This window comes from Hyposmocoma kahamanoa, unplaced genomic scaffold, assembly GCF_003589595.1.
Source record: "Hyposmocoma kahamanoa isolate Upper Pololo Valley unplaced genomic scaffold, ASM358959v1 100021, whole genome shotgun sequence".
NCBI lineage: Eukaryota > Metazoa > Arthropoda > Insecta > Lepidoptera > Cosmopterigidae > Hyposmocoma > Hyposmocoma kahamanoa.
Window position 1 is genome coordinate 90,337 of NW_020653200.1, and position 15,960 is coordinate 106,296.

Consider the following 15,960-nt stretch of genomic DNA (forward strand, 5'->3'; position numbering starts at 1 on the left):
TGCGTAACATGTTCGTATTATTGTTGTGACTTTCAAGTGATTAAAACACTTTCAACATTGTATAATAAGATTAATAAGACAAATCAGCCTCTATTAATTGCTTGGTGTTTAGTATACACCCCGCTAGCCGGTCTGATGCAGCAAGCGAATAAAAAAAATGTTTTTAAAATGACTATTAGATAGTTATCTAGTATGAAAAACTGTCGGACTTTTTGGCCAACCTATTATTTTAATTAACAAGGTTCGTAATAAAGTTATTAGGACTGGGTTGTTAAACCAAAATTAACACATTCACAGTCATATACAAAGTGGCATGACGACATAGCAAATCCAATTTATTTCCACGCCTACAATATGGAGGCTTGAACTCATGGCAAGCTGTCAATGCTTACAAGTTATTTAACTTTTACTTAACGTCTAAATATTAACATATTGAGGCTTTTAAGAATATTGGTAATGCTACATTCATTTTTTATTTCTTTTTCATATTTTTGAATGTCATGATGTTTTTACCACCATAACCAGCTTCTGTTGCCACACCGGCGCCATCATTCTTACCAACTGACTGGATCTGTAAATCAGTGTTTGTGTTGTTCGATCTTTGCGGCAATAATAATATTTTTACTTATAGAAATAACATGCATAGTTTGATTCCAACTACTTATTTGTACTGCCTGATCAAAGCTTGGCATCTAAGTCGTCCCTGCATTGACTTGAAAAACACCAGAAAGAGTCTGTACAAATCTTTATATACGTGTAATAGCCAGGGTTTCAATAGCGGCACCATTACATCCGGATTTATGGCTTCATTTTTGGTCGAAAAACTATTGCAGCAAATTTTTGATAATTCTTTTGCTCCGACTGTTGTATTACGTTTTGTATTATAAATTGGTAAAGAATCAAAAATAAGATTTTAGTAAATGGAATTTGGAACAGCTCCGACTGTTGTGGCGGTCGAGCTGGGAGTGTCCGTGGTACGAAAACAAAATGAGAAAGTGAAGAAAGATGGAACAATTTAAATTTAAAATTTAAATACATATGTAAAATAAAAAAATGATAGGACACAAGCGGAGTGAAGCGATACAAAAACATGAGATGACGGTGATAAGAGGTCACACTGTCACAGACTTACTTAGATTGAACCAAGGCAAGTCATATCTGGATGTGGATCGTATTGATAGATGAACGAAATGGTGGCTTGTAACCCTAAACGCCCAGTTACACGAAGCGAAAGTTACGCGCGGCCGCCGCGCGACGACCGCCCAGTTACCACGCCTTCATGTACATTAATGACGAATCTGAATTTTATTTACTAGGCAACTTTTAAATTCCTCTAAAGAATTATACCGCGCGGTCGCCGTGCGGGCCGCCACGTAGTCCAGATTCAAGCCAGACTCGCCTGCGTGCCCGAAACGTTTATTTTAGTTTAAACGTAAGAGCTAAACAAATAGAGCGTATTTTGCTATTACACTTAGATGCACGCGGTCGTTTCGCGGCGGCAACGCGGACTCCGCTCTACGACCGCGCGCCGGCCGTCGCGGACTCCGCTCGGAGATCGCGCGGAGGTCGCGCGGGGTCAGCGCGATGAAATTCGTGTCGAATAAATGGGCCTTAATATGTCAACATACTTGTTAAACCTCGTGACCAATGTCTCTTGTCAGCGACACTTAAGGCAACGGTGTCATGAAAAGTCTATCCTGCCGTCCCGGTATGGTGTTACGTGACTTCAATCTTATCAATTTCTCTATTTTATTTTTTATTGTTAAGTAGACGCAAAATAGATGTCAAGCGGAGAACGATGATTCTATTCACGCCTTGACGCTAGAAATTCAAGTTTTCGGGAAGCATAGATATTAGCAGCGTATATCGTACACCTTTTATCTAGTTTCATTAAAGTCAAATAATCATTTATTCCTTAGCATAGATGAAACTTTTACACTTGCGAAGGTCATTTTTTAAGCTACTGCTCGTTCACTGTGCCGACTTGTCTCAGAAGAACGATTAAGAAACTATAGGGATTGCTCTTTTCAAAGAAATTTAAATAATTGCTATAGAATACAATTTGAATCATATTTGTATGGAATCTAGACTCATGTTGTCTTTCCATACATTTTTATTTACAATTTTTTAATATGACTTTTCAATTAAAATACTTTTATTGTAAGTTTTAAACTTAGGAAATAGTAATCTTAATATATCAATGGTCCGGAATTTTATTGTAAAAACGTATACAGTTCCCCATAAAAGAATCGTGAGTGAGTTATGGGACCTAAAAAGGGCCCGAAACGTCGGTTTGTTTGAAAAAATGGTTACCTATCAGTACTTGGTACTTGGTACATGGTGTAACGGGTTAGTGTCCGCAACTCGACGTCAATTCCGGAATGACATTTTCCAAAAATAACGTTTGCTTGAATTGTAATAACCTAGAAAGTAATCTTGAGACGAAAATGTTTTTCTTTTAAACCTAACTTAATCTAACGTAACCGAACCTAATCGTATCTTTGCGTTAAACATCCAATATTTTCTGAAAGAATAACGATTTCGTTATTCGGTGTTCGGTGTAATGAAAATTCGAACAAACGATATTTCGGGTTTGTGATTGGTTACCGAAAAAACAAATATACGCGATTTAAATCCGGAAAAATAGTTACATTTCCTGTCGCGAAAACCTAAGAACTCGATAATGCATTTTTTCCTCGCACACCACTTAGCTACCTCGCACATCTCTGCTGGAATCGCAGCCTTAAGCTGGCAACAAACTGTCCAAAGTTGACATTGTCTTAAAATAAAAAACCATTGAAACGATAATAAGAAGTTATTCTATTCCTTTGGTACTCGTTTAGCTCCCATTCCTAAAGAAGGACGAAGCTAAGCCCTTCTTGCGTATGAGTGACAAATTAATAATATTACATGAAAACTATCATATATCTATCAGTGGGACATATCGTGAAGTTTGTCTTCATAAAAAACAGTCGAAAACTTTCATAACCAATCAGGTCAGCGTTATGGATAATAATAATAATAAGCCGAAACCGAGAAACGCCGGAAGTATCTCGACCTGGCGCACCAGATCACCGACATGTGGGATGTGGCCTCCACTGAAATAATCCCAATTGTTTTGTCCGCAAACGGGTTAATTCCACTCAGCCTTTCTAACAGCACAAATGCAGACGGCGGTCCTGCTCGATACGGCACGTATTGTTCTTGAGCCTGAGTCCCTGACCCCGCCCGTCTGTGCCAGTGCCGGGAAATACCGCCTCTCCCATAAAAAAATTCTAAATTAATCTTTTAGGCCTTGGGAGAGACGAGAGTTTAAAATAGATAATAATAAAAAGAGCTTTATTTATCTACATTAAAATAACAGTTTAGTATAAAGTCGACACTATCTCAGTTCGAATTCAATTTTTTTCGGTTTTTTTTGTTTTGATCGAGCGGCAGGGATCAGAATTGAATTACAAAACAGAAGAGAATGTAATTTAAAAAATATATATCTTATAATACCGTTTTAGTTCAATTGATATTTAAAAAATCATTGCTATGTGTTAAGTAGCTATTGAATACAGCGGTTTCCTTGTAAAATTTCAAGATAAGTTTGTTCTATCGTGAATATTATTAGGAATCATGTTTTACTATATATTTTTTCCAAAGCGGTTAATTCAACACTTTCATTGTTACGCGAAATCAACCAAAGCCATCTGAAGTTGTATTCACTCTTAAATAACATCGTCTGAAGTTACGCAAGTAGGTAGATAAAAACTGTGATAAAAGCGTAAGAATCTCAGTCTGAACGTTTTAAAGATTTTACCTTTGCAACATTTTATGACAGTACCCATATGACACGTCTCGATTACTTCCGATAAAATAAACACTAAACATTAAATGTATAAAAATTAAACTTACAATCTTAGTGTCATAATGTTGATCAAAATTAAAGTTTAGATTTGAACAACAAATAACAAAATTAAAAAAAATTAAAAAAAACTGTAGATAAATTCGCTAAAAATGTTCTACATGTTGTATTGCTAAGCATTGGCACTTAATAGGGCGTGAACTGTACTAGTGCTTATTATAAACATGACAACCCAACTGCGTTCCGTCGGGAAAAGTGACACGCAAGTGGACAGTCTTTGATGCATATTTAGAGATTACTTACTATACTCATATTATAAAAAAATAATAGACATATCGCACTGTAAATACATTAATGTATTAACTCAAAAAGAGGACTTTCTCAGAATCGATGAAAAACGAATTACTCACTTCCCGTAAAAAAATCATTAAAATTTGTGTGTTATAGTTTATTATAGACGCTTAAATAATTTCTCAAATATGTTTAACAATAAAATGGAAAAAATAATTTCATGTTTTTCAATAAGGTTTATTTTGGCCTGAACTAGCTCAAGTATATCTTATTTTGAGTTAAGTAGATGTCATTTGATTGTTTCTTACAATATTCTAACGACGGTTTTTTTTTGAAGTGCAGAGAATCAAGTTTTATGTTCAGTAACGATATAATATTAAATTTCACATATTTTGAGTTGCAACACTATTGTAATAGCAGTGCGATATATAAGCAAATTAAACTTGGTACCTACTGGCCTCTAAAAGTTGCTACTCAATAGAAGAGTTCTTGTCAAATAGAGAGCTATAAGTCACTCATCTCGGCTCAGGGTTCATTGAAAACCAACGCCACAGTCAATTGTGGCTGTGGCATAAGCTGAATTCTTTTTGCGTTCGCCACAACCGCACAAACGACAGTTCAATTCGTAGTAGTTTTGTTTTTTGCTTCTTGTCTTATTTTATGTTGCTTTTTTGTATTTTTTTATTTATTTATTAATTCTTTTAATTTTCTTTTGTTTGTCTAAGTGAGTAAGTTGTTTAATGATTCTTTTTTGTTGGAAAGACTGTATCTCAGTTTTGGTCCCATTTAAATTTGAAGAAAATATTCCACCTCTAAGGATGGTAAGCTAGGGGATGAATCCAGTTTCGGTAATCAATGTCAATAAAACTTGGCAAAATATTCCACAAACTTTTGCGGTCTGTTTTTTTTCTTATAAACAAGTTGTAAATTATTAACACATTCGCGCGAATCACGTACTGTGCCGCCCTAAACACTTGTAAGTGAGATAGATCACTTACACACTTTTACGTCGTTCAATTTTTTTTTTCATCAAAGAATGCATGAGAATGCTATTTGGCCATACAAAATCTTAATAGTGACGTCATTGCTCTACAACATACCAAAAATATTGAATATTTATCGACACGCAGTATCGAAATTTCACACGATAAGTAATCGAGCACTACTCACACTTACCAATGACCGCTGGTACACACGCGCATCGTCGGCAGGCGGTTTATAGATGTCAACGTTTATTTGACGTCAGTATCATTATTTGTTACATTCATTTAATGATGGGAGGCTAAAATATTATTTGATCCTCGAATATATAATTGACCTATAGTAAATGTGCACTTTTTAAAATAAACTAATTTTTTTTTATGTTTCACATATAATATGTTAATTGTTCCATCTGTATTAGTTTGATCTAGGGATACATTACTACTGAACTGCATTCAAGGCAACTCTATTATTATGTTTAAGGATACTAAATTAATGTTTGGTATTCAAAAATAATATTTGATCCCCTTTTGTTCATTATCGGTCATTGACTTACAATTATATGGACGTCGGGTCCGCGCTAAAAAGTGTCCGCACTTGTAAGGTGCTAAAATCGTATACAGAGCGCGACACTCCGCTTTAGTCTTCATTTGTTCTACGGACAGCGCGATACTGCGATGACATAACAATTTAAATTTCGAATAGGTTGACTTGGGATATTTTTTTCGTGGTTTTTGTATTAGACCCGTCGTCCATTTATTTGTAAGTCAATGTTATCGGTCTTTTCTTTTAACGATTGATGACATTTCTACCAGTATCATGTCTTTTGATACTGATCTCCTAATAAGTCTTGGTTGCTTGATTGCGCCTTCCATTCATTAGGTTTGGTTAGGTTAGTATATGAAAAAAGCAGCACGAGCCGAGCGACCGAAGCGAGCGTGCCGCGGCAGCGGCCGGTGAGTGCCAAAAGCGAATTAGCTTGCCTTTCCAACGTTTTCATATCAAATTATATTATAATTAATACAATATTAGAATACAAATATAATCAAACGTTTATATTATCTAAAGTATCTAAATTGTGAAAAATATTTTAAAAAGTAAGTAATTTAAATTTTATTTTTTATACTCATTTGGCCCAACATAATACTATCAAATTTAATTCATACAAATCATACATCTTTTGCGTAGCTCATAATAGATTAAAATATCCACTGATTTAATTTATTTTATGTCTCAGAGAAAGAGGATCAATCTTTAAAAAAGATGATCGTTTCGATATTTTGCCTGCTGCTTTTGCAAATTAAAAATAATCATTTAAATACATGCCTTTAATAATAGCCTGTAGCAAAAACGTTTATAATGTACGAGAAAAATTTCTGATACTGCGCATCAATCGGCAAAAGCACGATTCACGCGCAAATTTGTTACTTAAATAGGAGAGTTAGAAAATTTCACACGACGGCGACGTTTACGATATTTTCATGAACTTTGTATTATTTTTATGACTTTCATATGTGTGTGTGGTATTTCAAGCATGTGACATGTGGATTTATTGTAACAAAGGTACCACTTATAAATTGCAACAATCTAACATGGTCCAGTTTGTAAGAGATACATCCCTTTGTATGCCCGTAAAAATATACATAATTACATTAAGAAAGGAGATACCTATCCATAACATTTAGCTTAGAACTAAGTCCAAACACATGGTACCACGATTTAGTTTAACTAAGGTAAACGAATGTTTTATGGGGAACTGTATACGTTTTTACAATAAGATTCCGGATAATATATTAAGATTATCATATCCTGAGTTTGAAACTTACATTAAAAGTATTTTAATTGAAAAGTCATATTACAAAATTGAAAACTACTTAGACGACATACAAAATAGACGACATGAGTCTAGATTCCACACAAAATTTAAGTTTATTTCAAAAGAGCAATCCCTAGAGTTTATTGCCCGTTCTTCTCGAGGAAGTCACCACTGTCAACGTCCAAAATCTTAAAAAATGACGTTTTCAAGTGTAACGTGTGTTGAATAAACGATTATTTGATTTTGACTTTGTGCTATCAATGATACTATTAAATTAATTATAGGTAAAAAGTATTTGATTAGTTTCAAGTAAACGACAAATAGTCCGATCATCCTGAACTTGTGAGTGAAGTACATAAATAGTAATAGGCTTTATAATTCTTATCTGGGGCTCGATACCACGCGTGGGATACGACGGGACACTGAATTTCCGGAATCCATTCTGTGATCGTTCGTGAGACTAACACAATCGATTTGTCATGGCAGCAAACCGTTTCTAATCTAGTGTTAGGGAATTCCATATACTATGATAACTAGAGCAACGCAAACTCCTGGGGCACCCAGAACGCCCAGACTAGAAACCGTCTAGAAAAGTTTGTTTCCCAAATTAATTCTATCGGGAATCAAACCTGGGAACTCCCACACCCACAGTGAAAACCCTGAGACATAAGTTGACAAGTCCCATGTGCCTGTAATTTCACTAGCACCCTTACCCTTCAAAACCGGAACACAGTAATGCTGACGTTCCTGCTTGGCGGCAGAAATAGGTAAGGTGGCAGTACTTACCTGGACGAACTTTCACAAGGAGCTGTACTGCTACTAATTTACTTCCTAGTATGACTTGCCTTGACTTAACCTAAGTACAGACAAAATAACTTATACGTATGGAATTGAACTCAAGACCTTTACCCACCTAACTACTGAGCCAACGAATTCGCCATTGTAACTTGAAGTTGAGTAAAGAACCAATAAAATGAATCAGTTTAATTTGACATCGTAAAAACATACGTTTCTCCTAATCTATTTGTTTGTCTAACCCATGACTCACTGACGTTATCTAGATATATGTGCTTATGGACTTACTAAAGTTGAGCAGGAGTTCTACCATAGTATAATAAGACAAATATGGTGACTTTATAGAAAGTAACATTAAGACTTGTATGTGTGCGCGCCCGCCACCGCGCACGTCGCGTGGCATGTACGGACGCACACATTCGCATCGTTTCGCGATCTATTCGCGTTGCATAGCACTGGTCGTCTCACGCGCTTTCGTGCACACATACAAGCTAATCTGCTTCATTTGTATAGAGTTACCTTACTTCTCATGTAATACCATGGTTGTACAGTGATTTTTCTTCGTCCTTTATAGAGTCATGTACTATGTTCCACCGCTGACTCATTGACGTTTTTGGTGCAGAGTCCGATGTGATATGATCCTGAGAATGTGGGTGTTCGGTCGGCAATCGACGCCGGCGCAGCGGACTGCTGGCCCGGCAATTCTCGCCAGCGCTGATGGTGCCACCACACCGGTGCGCTTCGCACACAATAGCCCTGCACCGGTTAAAAGGGGCTTTATGGTGAGTATTTACCTTGATATCTTCGTCGCTATTCATATGTCGATATTTGCGAACTTCAGGTGTTTGTGCGCTGCGTCCGATATTTAGAAAACTCAGACCGACCGCTGCCAGTTCGTACTCAGTGCACAAGCGTTAACACAAATAATACTGTTGTTACTTTGATCTGCGAATATACCTAATGAATTGAAGGTGTTCTCTAATTCGAAAGACGAAATTCGAATTTAGTGGGTAAACCATCATAAATAGTACTACGACTACTTCGGACTGCCATATTTTGGATTCGGACTGATATACAGATCGGACGCAGAAGATTTTGTTCGTCATAGGAGTTAATTGCTCATTTCGTGGTTTTGTGGTACTAAAGTGGGACTAAAGTGGAAGTTTATTGTTCTTGACAGCCATCATTAAATCAACCACAAGTCGTAAAATGTAGCTGTTGCTAGTTGTACAGTCGATACCATAAGGCGCCTAATCACTTCTCCGAAGCCTTTTTATGCATTCTATAGAAAAATGACAGGGAATTCGAGCACATTGTTTTAAAATTGTATTTATGTAATTTAATTAAAGATCAAATTATAGGCTTGAAAAGTCTCTTATAACCATTGACTTACAAATAAATGGACGACGAGTCTAATACAAAAACCACGAAAGATAACCAAGTCAACCTATTTAAACGTAGTGACATATAAAGGAATATGAAAAAGCTAAAACGTTGAATTTAAATTGTAATGTCATCGCAGTACTGTCTAATTTTGCTTGCTTGCTTGCTTCGCTGTCAGTCGAACAAACGAAGACTAGAGCGTGGATGACGCTCTGTATACGATTTTAACGCCCTATAAGTTCGGACACTTTTCAGCGCGGACCCGACGTCCATATAATTGTAAGTCAATGCTTATAACGCCATTCTCTAATGCATTAATGAAAGTCATACTAAAATGTATTTAACGGCTCACAAGTCAAAGGTCGTTTGTTTAACACCTTTTTTCACATTGACCTACTCAGAACCAAATGGATGGTTTAGGACTCAGGTATCTTAGAACATGAACTGTACTAGTCGACTTAGTTTCAATAAAATGACGTGACTGTAAATTACAAAAGGTCTATAATTGAGCATTAGCTCATTTCATTAGTACGGAATCTGAATTTCTCATAAGTCGACAGACGGCAATGCGATTTGTTTCAAAAATCCGCACTCACAAGAAACGACCCCGAAACTCATCTCCACCGCTTTCATTCCACTGGCATTGCGAAAATAAAACCCAACTCCGACGAACTTGGGTACGTGACAAAATGTGGTACAAATTAGGCAATTCGAACAGTTTGTTCTTGTATCATTCATGACTTTAAGCGCAACTGTTACTAACACTACACGGTAAGTAAACAGGATTAAGTTGTTTTACTTTGTTTCAAACTTTTGGGCTATAAGCCTTTAGGCAGTTTATAAAACGTGAACTATGTATTTATAGTAAGATTTTATTCATGCTTGTTCTAAGTGTAAACTAAGTATGTAACATTTTTCGAATAATGTTTTAAATAGTAACAAATAATTTATTTAGACAACACACGGATCATACAATTATAAAGATTTGATACAAGTGAAGTCAAAATAAAAAAAAAAATTAAAATTAAAATAAATTTATAATTAGAATACTAGTTCAGATTTAGTCAATAGATGCACCATATTACAATGGTTCATGTTTGATAGTCGAGGCGTTCAGCAAATGACTTTAGAATAGTGTTTCGACTGACCCGCACCCTTTGCACCAAGGATTTGCACCGTTTACTCATGATTATATGAAAGCAATCTACTCGCGTGTGAGCTAATATTCCCGATGCACTGCAGAACCGACGCAGCCCCAACAATACCCTGAAAGCATTATTGTACTGGACACATAGCGTGCTGTGCTGTTTTAACATAGATTCCACCCATAGACTACTAGTATAAAAGGACGTACAAAATGCCCTGAAGAGGGTGACCTTGACGTTCCTCGAACATCGAGCAAATCTGCGAGTTATTTTAAATTTGTTTAGGCAGTTGATGCCTAAACAAATTGATTGCCTAAATGACCACGTTTCGCAAAAAAAATATTGAGGTGGCGAAGTTCTATTCAAAGATTTTTTTGCGAAACGTGGTCAGTCATCCCAGGAGGTACAAATAGAAATGTGATCTACCATGGAACATTAAGGAAGCAATTCTAAGAAAACCTGTCCGAGTCAAAGTTTTATATTAGCAAATTAGACAAGCCAGTACGTTAGCCGCGTAACAGCGAGGTAGGTACCAATAACAACCCCTGTCACGTCTTCCTACACCACGGGCAATATCCTTACACGACACACTGCCACCAAGTTATATTTGCGGTTCCAAAAGTTAGTACTTAAGGTGTAGAGTACAACGACGATAGCACCAATAAAGTTGTAGTATTGTACTTTTTATCTTTCAACCGAATTATTTGGGATGGTGGCACGTTTGCCTCTTAAAAATTACCGAGACTTGAACGGGACAAATTACTTAAAGTGGGGATGAATGCTTTTATTGTGGCGGTATTTTTTGAATATAGACATCGGGCACGGACGTGGTTCAGGCGATCACGTTTAACTGAAGCCTAGACAGTAAACATTTTTTTTTATTTACAATTCAATCGAACCCCAAATAATAAATATTGTATAAATTTTGATCTTCTGTAAAATTAACTTCGCAGTACACCATAAATCTCTAGAGTACTGCAAGCTTCTCTTGACACGTCATAAATCTTGTAAGATCATCTTCCATTTAATACGCGGGTAAGGTATCCTTCTCACCTATTGTAATCTAGGTCACATGTGTGCGCAATACGGATTTTATGTAGACAGCCACTTAAAACGCGTTATGATATTATACATTTCTACAAATACAAATACTCTACTACAAATGTCATTCAGTTACAGACAGTTTTAGTTGTGCCTAAGTAGGGTCTACCACAGGGGCCGGTACTTGAGCCCGTAGTCTATATAATTGATAGCCAGTCCTTGCTCTGAGCTTATATTCATCAGAACTTCGTGTCATTTGATAGAAAAATATTAAAAGATGATGATTTTATAAGTAAAAGACTAGTCCTTGAACTTACAAGAGCCATAAATGTAACTACTTACATTGCTTTAACCCATTATAGCCCGAGTTTTTTTCATAATGTGGAAATTGATAATTTTTATATATGTGTTGATAGTGAATGTCCATTATAGAAATTTGTAATCAAAATCGAAATCCAACCCTTAGTTTTTGAAAAAATGGGTGATGCCAAATTGCACCGCTAAGCTCTAACCGCGTCAATATGAACTTCAATAAAGTAGAACAGTATTTTATTATAGTAGTACTATTTATTATACGGAATATTGAAAGGTAAATTAGTTTTTAACAATTATTATCAGCTACATTTTTAATTACGTATGAAATTTATAATTACATCGAGCACAAAGCCCCACATCACATTTACTACACTCTAACCTAGTTTGGCTCTTGCACGTTTCATATGCACATCGTCGGCGTACACCTTCGCTTACTGGCTCGGCCCGGGCCTCCTTTCAGACGAGAGTTTAGGCCATAGTCCGCCACGCGGGCGCAGTGCGGGTTGGGGACTTCACACGTTTTCCGAGGGTCGTGAACCTTCTTCAATGTGCAGGTTTCATCACGATGTTTTCCTTCTCCGAAAAGCTCATGTCAAAGTCAAAGTCAAATAATCATTTATTCCGCAGGTAAAATAAATTTACCCTTGAAAACGTCACATTTAAGCTACTGCTCGTTCACTACGCTGACTTCCCTGAGAAGAACGAGCAAGAAACTAGGGATTGTACTTTTCAAATAAACTTAAATGTTTGTTAAAGGTTTGCAGATTTAAAAGCGGTCGTGTGAATCTTAGTGACGAATTTCACGATTGTCGCCCTTCTACTGCTGTGAGCAACAAAAACATCGATGTTGTGCGCCTTATGATCAAAACAGACAGGCATGTGATATACCATGAGATACGGGCATCTTTAGGCATAGGCATGAGTCAAATACAATCAATACTACTCAATACAACTACTGTGAAAAAGCTGTGCTCTTGGTGTATCCCACACAATTTGACTGAGACTCAAACAACGGATCGCGTCACTTGGTGCAATGCCATGCTTACCAGATTCAACGAAGGGGCGTCAAATCTGGTGTGGCATATAGTAACAGGTGACCAAACACGTATTTATGGTTACGATCCCAAAACAAAGCGGCAATCGAGCGCACAGGTTTTTCGAGATGAACCGAAACCAACCAAAGTGGCGCGCGTGAAGCGGATGATTGCTTCTTTTTTTAATAAAACTGGACACGTCGCTAATGTTGCTTTGGAGAATCGTTGTACTGTGAATAGTGATTGGTACATGACCATTTGTTTGCCGGAAGTTATTGACAAACTCCGTAAAAATAACCGTAAACGCCGTATCATCTTACACCACGATAATGCCAGTTCTCACATAACCAGACAGACAAATGAATTTTTGAAGGTGAACAACGTTGACCTTATGAGCCGTCTCGCGTACAGTCCCGACCTGGCTTTTATTGACCTTGTGACTTTTATTTATTTCCAAAAATTAAGAACCAGTTACGCGGTCAACGATTTTCATCACCTGAAGACTATGAAAAATATGTTTCAGAGACTGTCACGGAGGAGTGGCATAAATGTTTTCAAAATTGGTTCAATAAACGCTAACGGAGAATATTTTGAGAAACTTATAGTGTTCGTAACCACGCGCCACACGTGTTCATAGGTACTGGAAACAATTGCGCCTTTTCATAATTACAAGAAAACCATAGCTTTGTAGAATAATTTCTTTTTAAGATCAAAGCTTTAATGCGTGATCACGTCCGCCTCCCAATCAAAACTACGTATATTACGTGGCGTATTTTTTATTGTAACTTTTAGCTCAAGCATTTTCCTAGAACCGTTTGTGACTAACGAGGAATATGAGAATAGAAACAATGAAATTACGAACGTTTCAAGACAAGTAATACATTATAGGATGTACGCTAACAAGCAAATAAATAAAGCTCTTTAGAAAAAATTCAATAATAACACATTCATTTAAGTCAATAACGAAATAAGTATAACATGAACATGGCTAATGTTATCCATGTATAAATAAATTTATAAGATAAGACACATGGTAAAAGTTTGGTACATCATTATATTTGAAGGCAAACTGAACAGAGCTGGTCTTTTGGGTTGATATATACAAGTACTATTCTCACTTATGTTTTCGTTCTTCATCAGTCTGGAGGGAGATTCCCCACATAACCCCTGAGTCTCCCTGGGCTCAGGGGTATCCATAAAGATTTCCCCCCCGTCAAAAAAAAAAGGTGTCAATTACGGCCAATCCTTTTTTTGATAACGAAAAAAAAAATCGTTACAGATCGCGTTCGTTAGGAAATGCCTTAACCCTTTATTATTAACCGAAATCGTCAAAACTTACACTATAAATAATGTTATACACTATGAAATTTTGATAATGATTGGTCTTAGTTTCTCATTTTAGAAGTTTTATTAGTGGATTATCAATATATTATAAACTTATTATTGCAAGTTACGAAGTTATGATTTTACATTGAGAAATTTCATTCAATGTGCTGCCATCTAGGCGACGACGAACGATTAACATATGCTAACGTTCTCAAAAAAAAACCGATCGTATTACAGCTTATAACAAAAAATGTATTACGATAAACAGAAAATGGAAAATTTATTAAAATCAAATAAATAAGACTTAACGATGATATTATGAAACACCACCATAAATAATATTACAGGGGCTATCATTTTTAGTAGTAATCAGGCATTTTTCCATGTTTTCCGCTTACGATAAGAACGGTTCAAAGTACAAAGTGTCAAGCTTGACGTGCTCTTGACTGTACAAAGCGAAAATGGCGGACTGAGCTCAAGTGTGCGGAACTACGCCTACTGTTGGCGCACGTGCCACGTCTACTAAACACTTCTACTGTATTTACTGTTTTGTGGCATGTACGTGATTATACCCCGCGTACAGCCCCGACTATTAAAAACTTTATCATATACATTCTGGATGAGAAAGCGTATATTTTACAGCCTAAACTCCACCAGCAGGATCCGCACCATAAACAATGTAGTAAGTGTTTTGTCTTTTGATACGTTAAGGAGACTGGTCGGTCTATAAACGGTCTATAAACTTGATACGTCATCAAAAATACCTTTATCGAATCCCTTGAAAATGGAAACACTCTAATAAAGTACCTACAGTACGGCTATTCAATATTCCCAATTACAAAATGAAATAATAATTGTATTACCTACCTGTCTCTTGTCCAACGTCAACACACGTCCATATATATGACTGTAAACTGACTTGTCACTTTCAGAAGTTATGTTATGTTTGACCATAAAGAAATGTCTGCCCATATTTGTAAAATACTAATAGCCTCTCTGGACTATAGTACAATACAATACAAAATGCTTTATTTTTCTTTCATAAAGGTCTAAAAGTAGTTACACTACATATTTATTTATTTATTCAATATGGTACAATTGCAGATACACTAGTTTACGCATTTACTTAAAATAACATTATCGGTACAACTCTTTAAGACTGCTATCCATTACAATTATACACAGCTTAAGCAAAGAAAAATAAAAGTATATAATTAATTACATATAGCCATTGACTTACAATTATATGGACGTCGGGTTAGCGCTAAAAAGTGTCCGAACTTATAGGGTTAAAATCGTATACAGAGCGTCATTCACGCTTTAGTCTTCGTTTGTTCGACTGACAGCGAAGCACGCAGAATTAGACAGTACTGCGATGACATTACAATTTAAATTCAACGTTTTAGCTTTTTCATATTCCTTTACAGGTCACTACGATTAAATACGTTGACTTGGGACATTTTTTCGTGGTTTTTGTATTAGACCCGTCGTCCATTTATTTGTAAGTCAATGCATATAGCTGATTAAAATAATATGAAAAATAATATGAATTACGGTAAATACCGGATGAATTATGAATGAAGAATATTATGAAATACGAAAATGTAAAAAATTAAGCGAATTTTAAAATCATACATTACAAAAATAAAAAAATAATTACAAACGCTGAAGACATCTGTTTAAACTTTGTGAAAAATATATCAAAATCTATACCAGTACAAACAAATAAATATAAAACAAAAAGTTCCTCAGTGAGAGCCGAAGTCTGTACTAAGTTGGAGATCAGTGTTGCACCTCATCAGGCTCACTCCCTCTAGGTGTATTAAGATCGTAACGTCATGTATAAATAAAATCATATTACAAAAGACAGCGTAGCATAACAAGAAACAATATGTGGGTGTCCTTTTGTACGTACGCGAGTGTCTGTGCGCGCGCGTGTGTGTGTGTGTGTGTGTGTGTGTGTGTGTGTGTGTGTGTGTGTGT

General features: G+C 36.1%; 1 protein-coding gene across 1 annotated transcript in view; it reads left to right on the forward strand.

The window, feature by feature from the left end:
* The first annotated feature begins 8,412 nt into the window (after nucleotides 1-8,412).
* Nucleotides 8,413-15,960, forward strand: part of LOC113233660 (transient receptor potential cation channel subfamily A member 1) — a 99,344-nt gene continuing 91,796 nt past the window's right edge. The window contains exon 1 of the mRNA XM_026468869.1: nucleotides 8,413-8,515. Coding sequence (XP_026324654.1) covers nucleotides 8,513-8,515 — 3 coding nt within the window. The 5' untranslated portion in view covers nucleotides 8,413-8,512. The remainder of the gene's footprint in view (nucleotides 8,516-15,960) is intronic.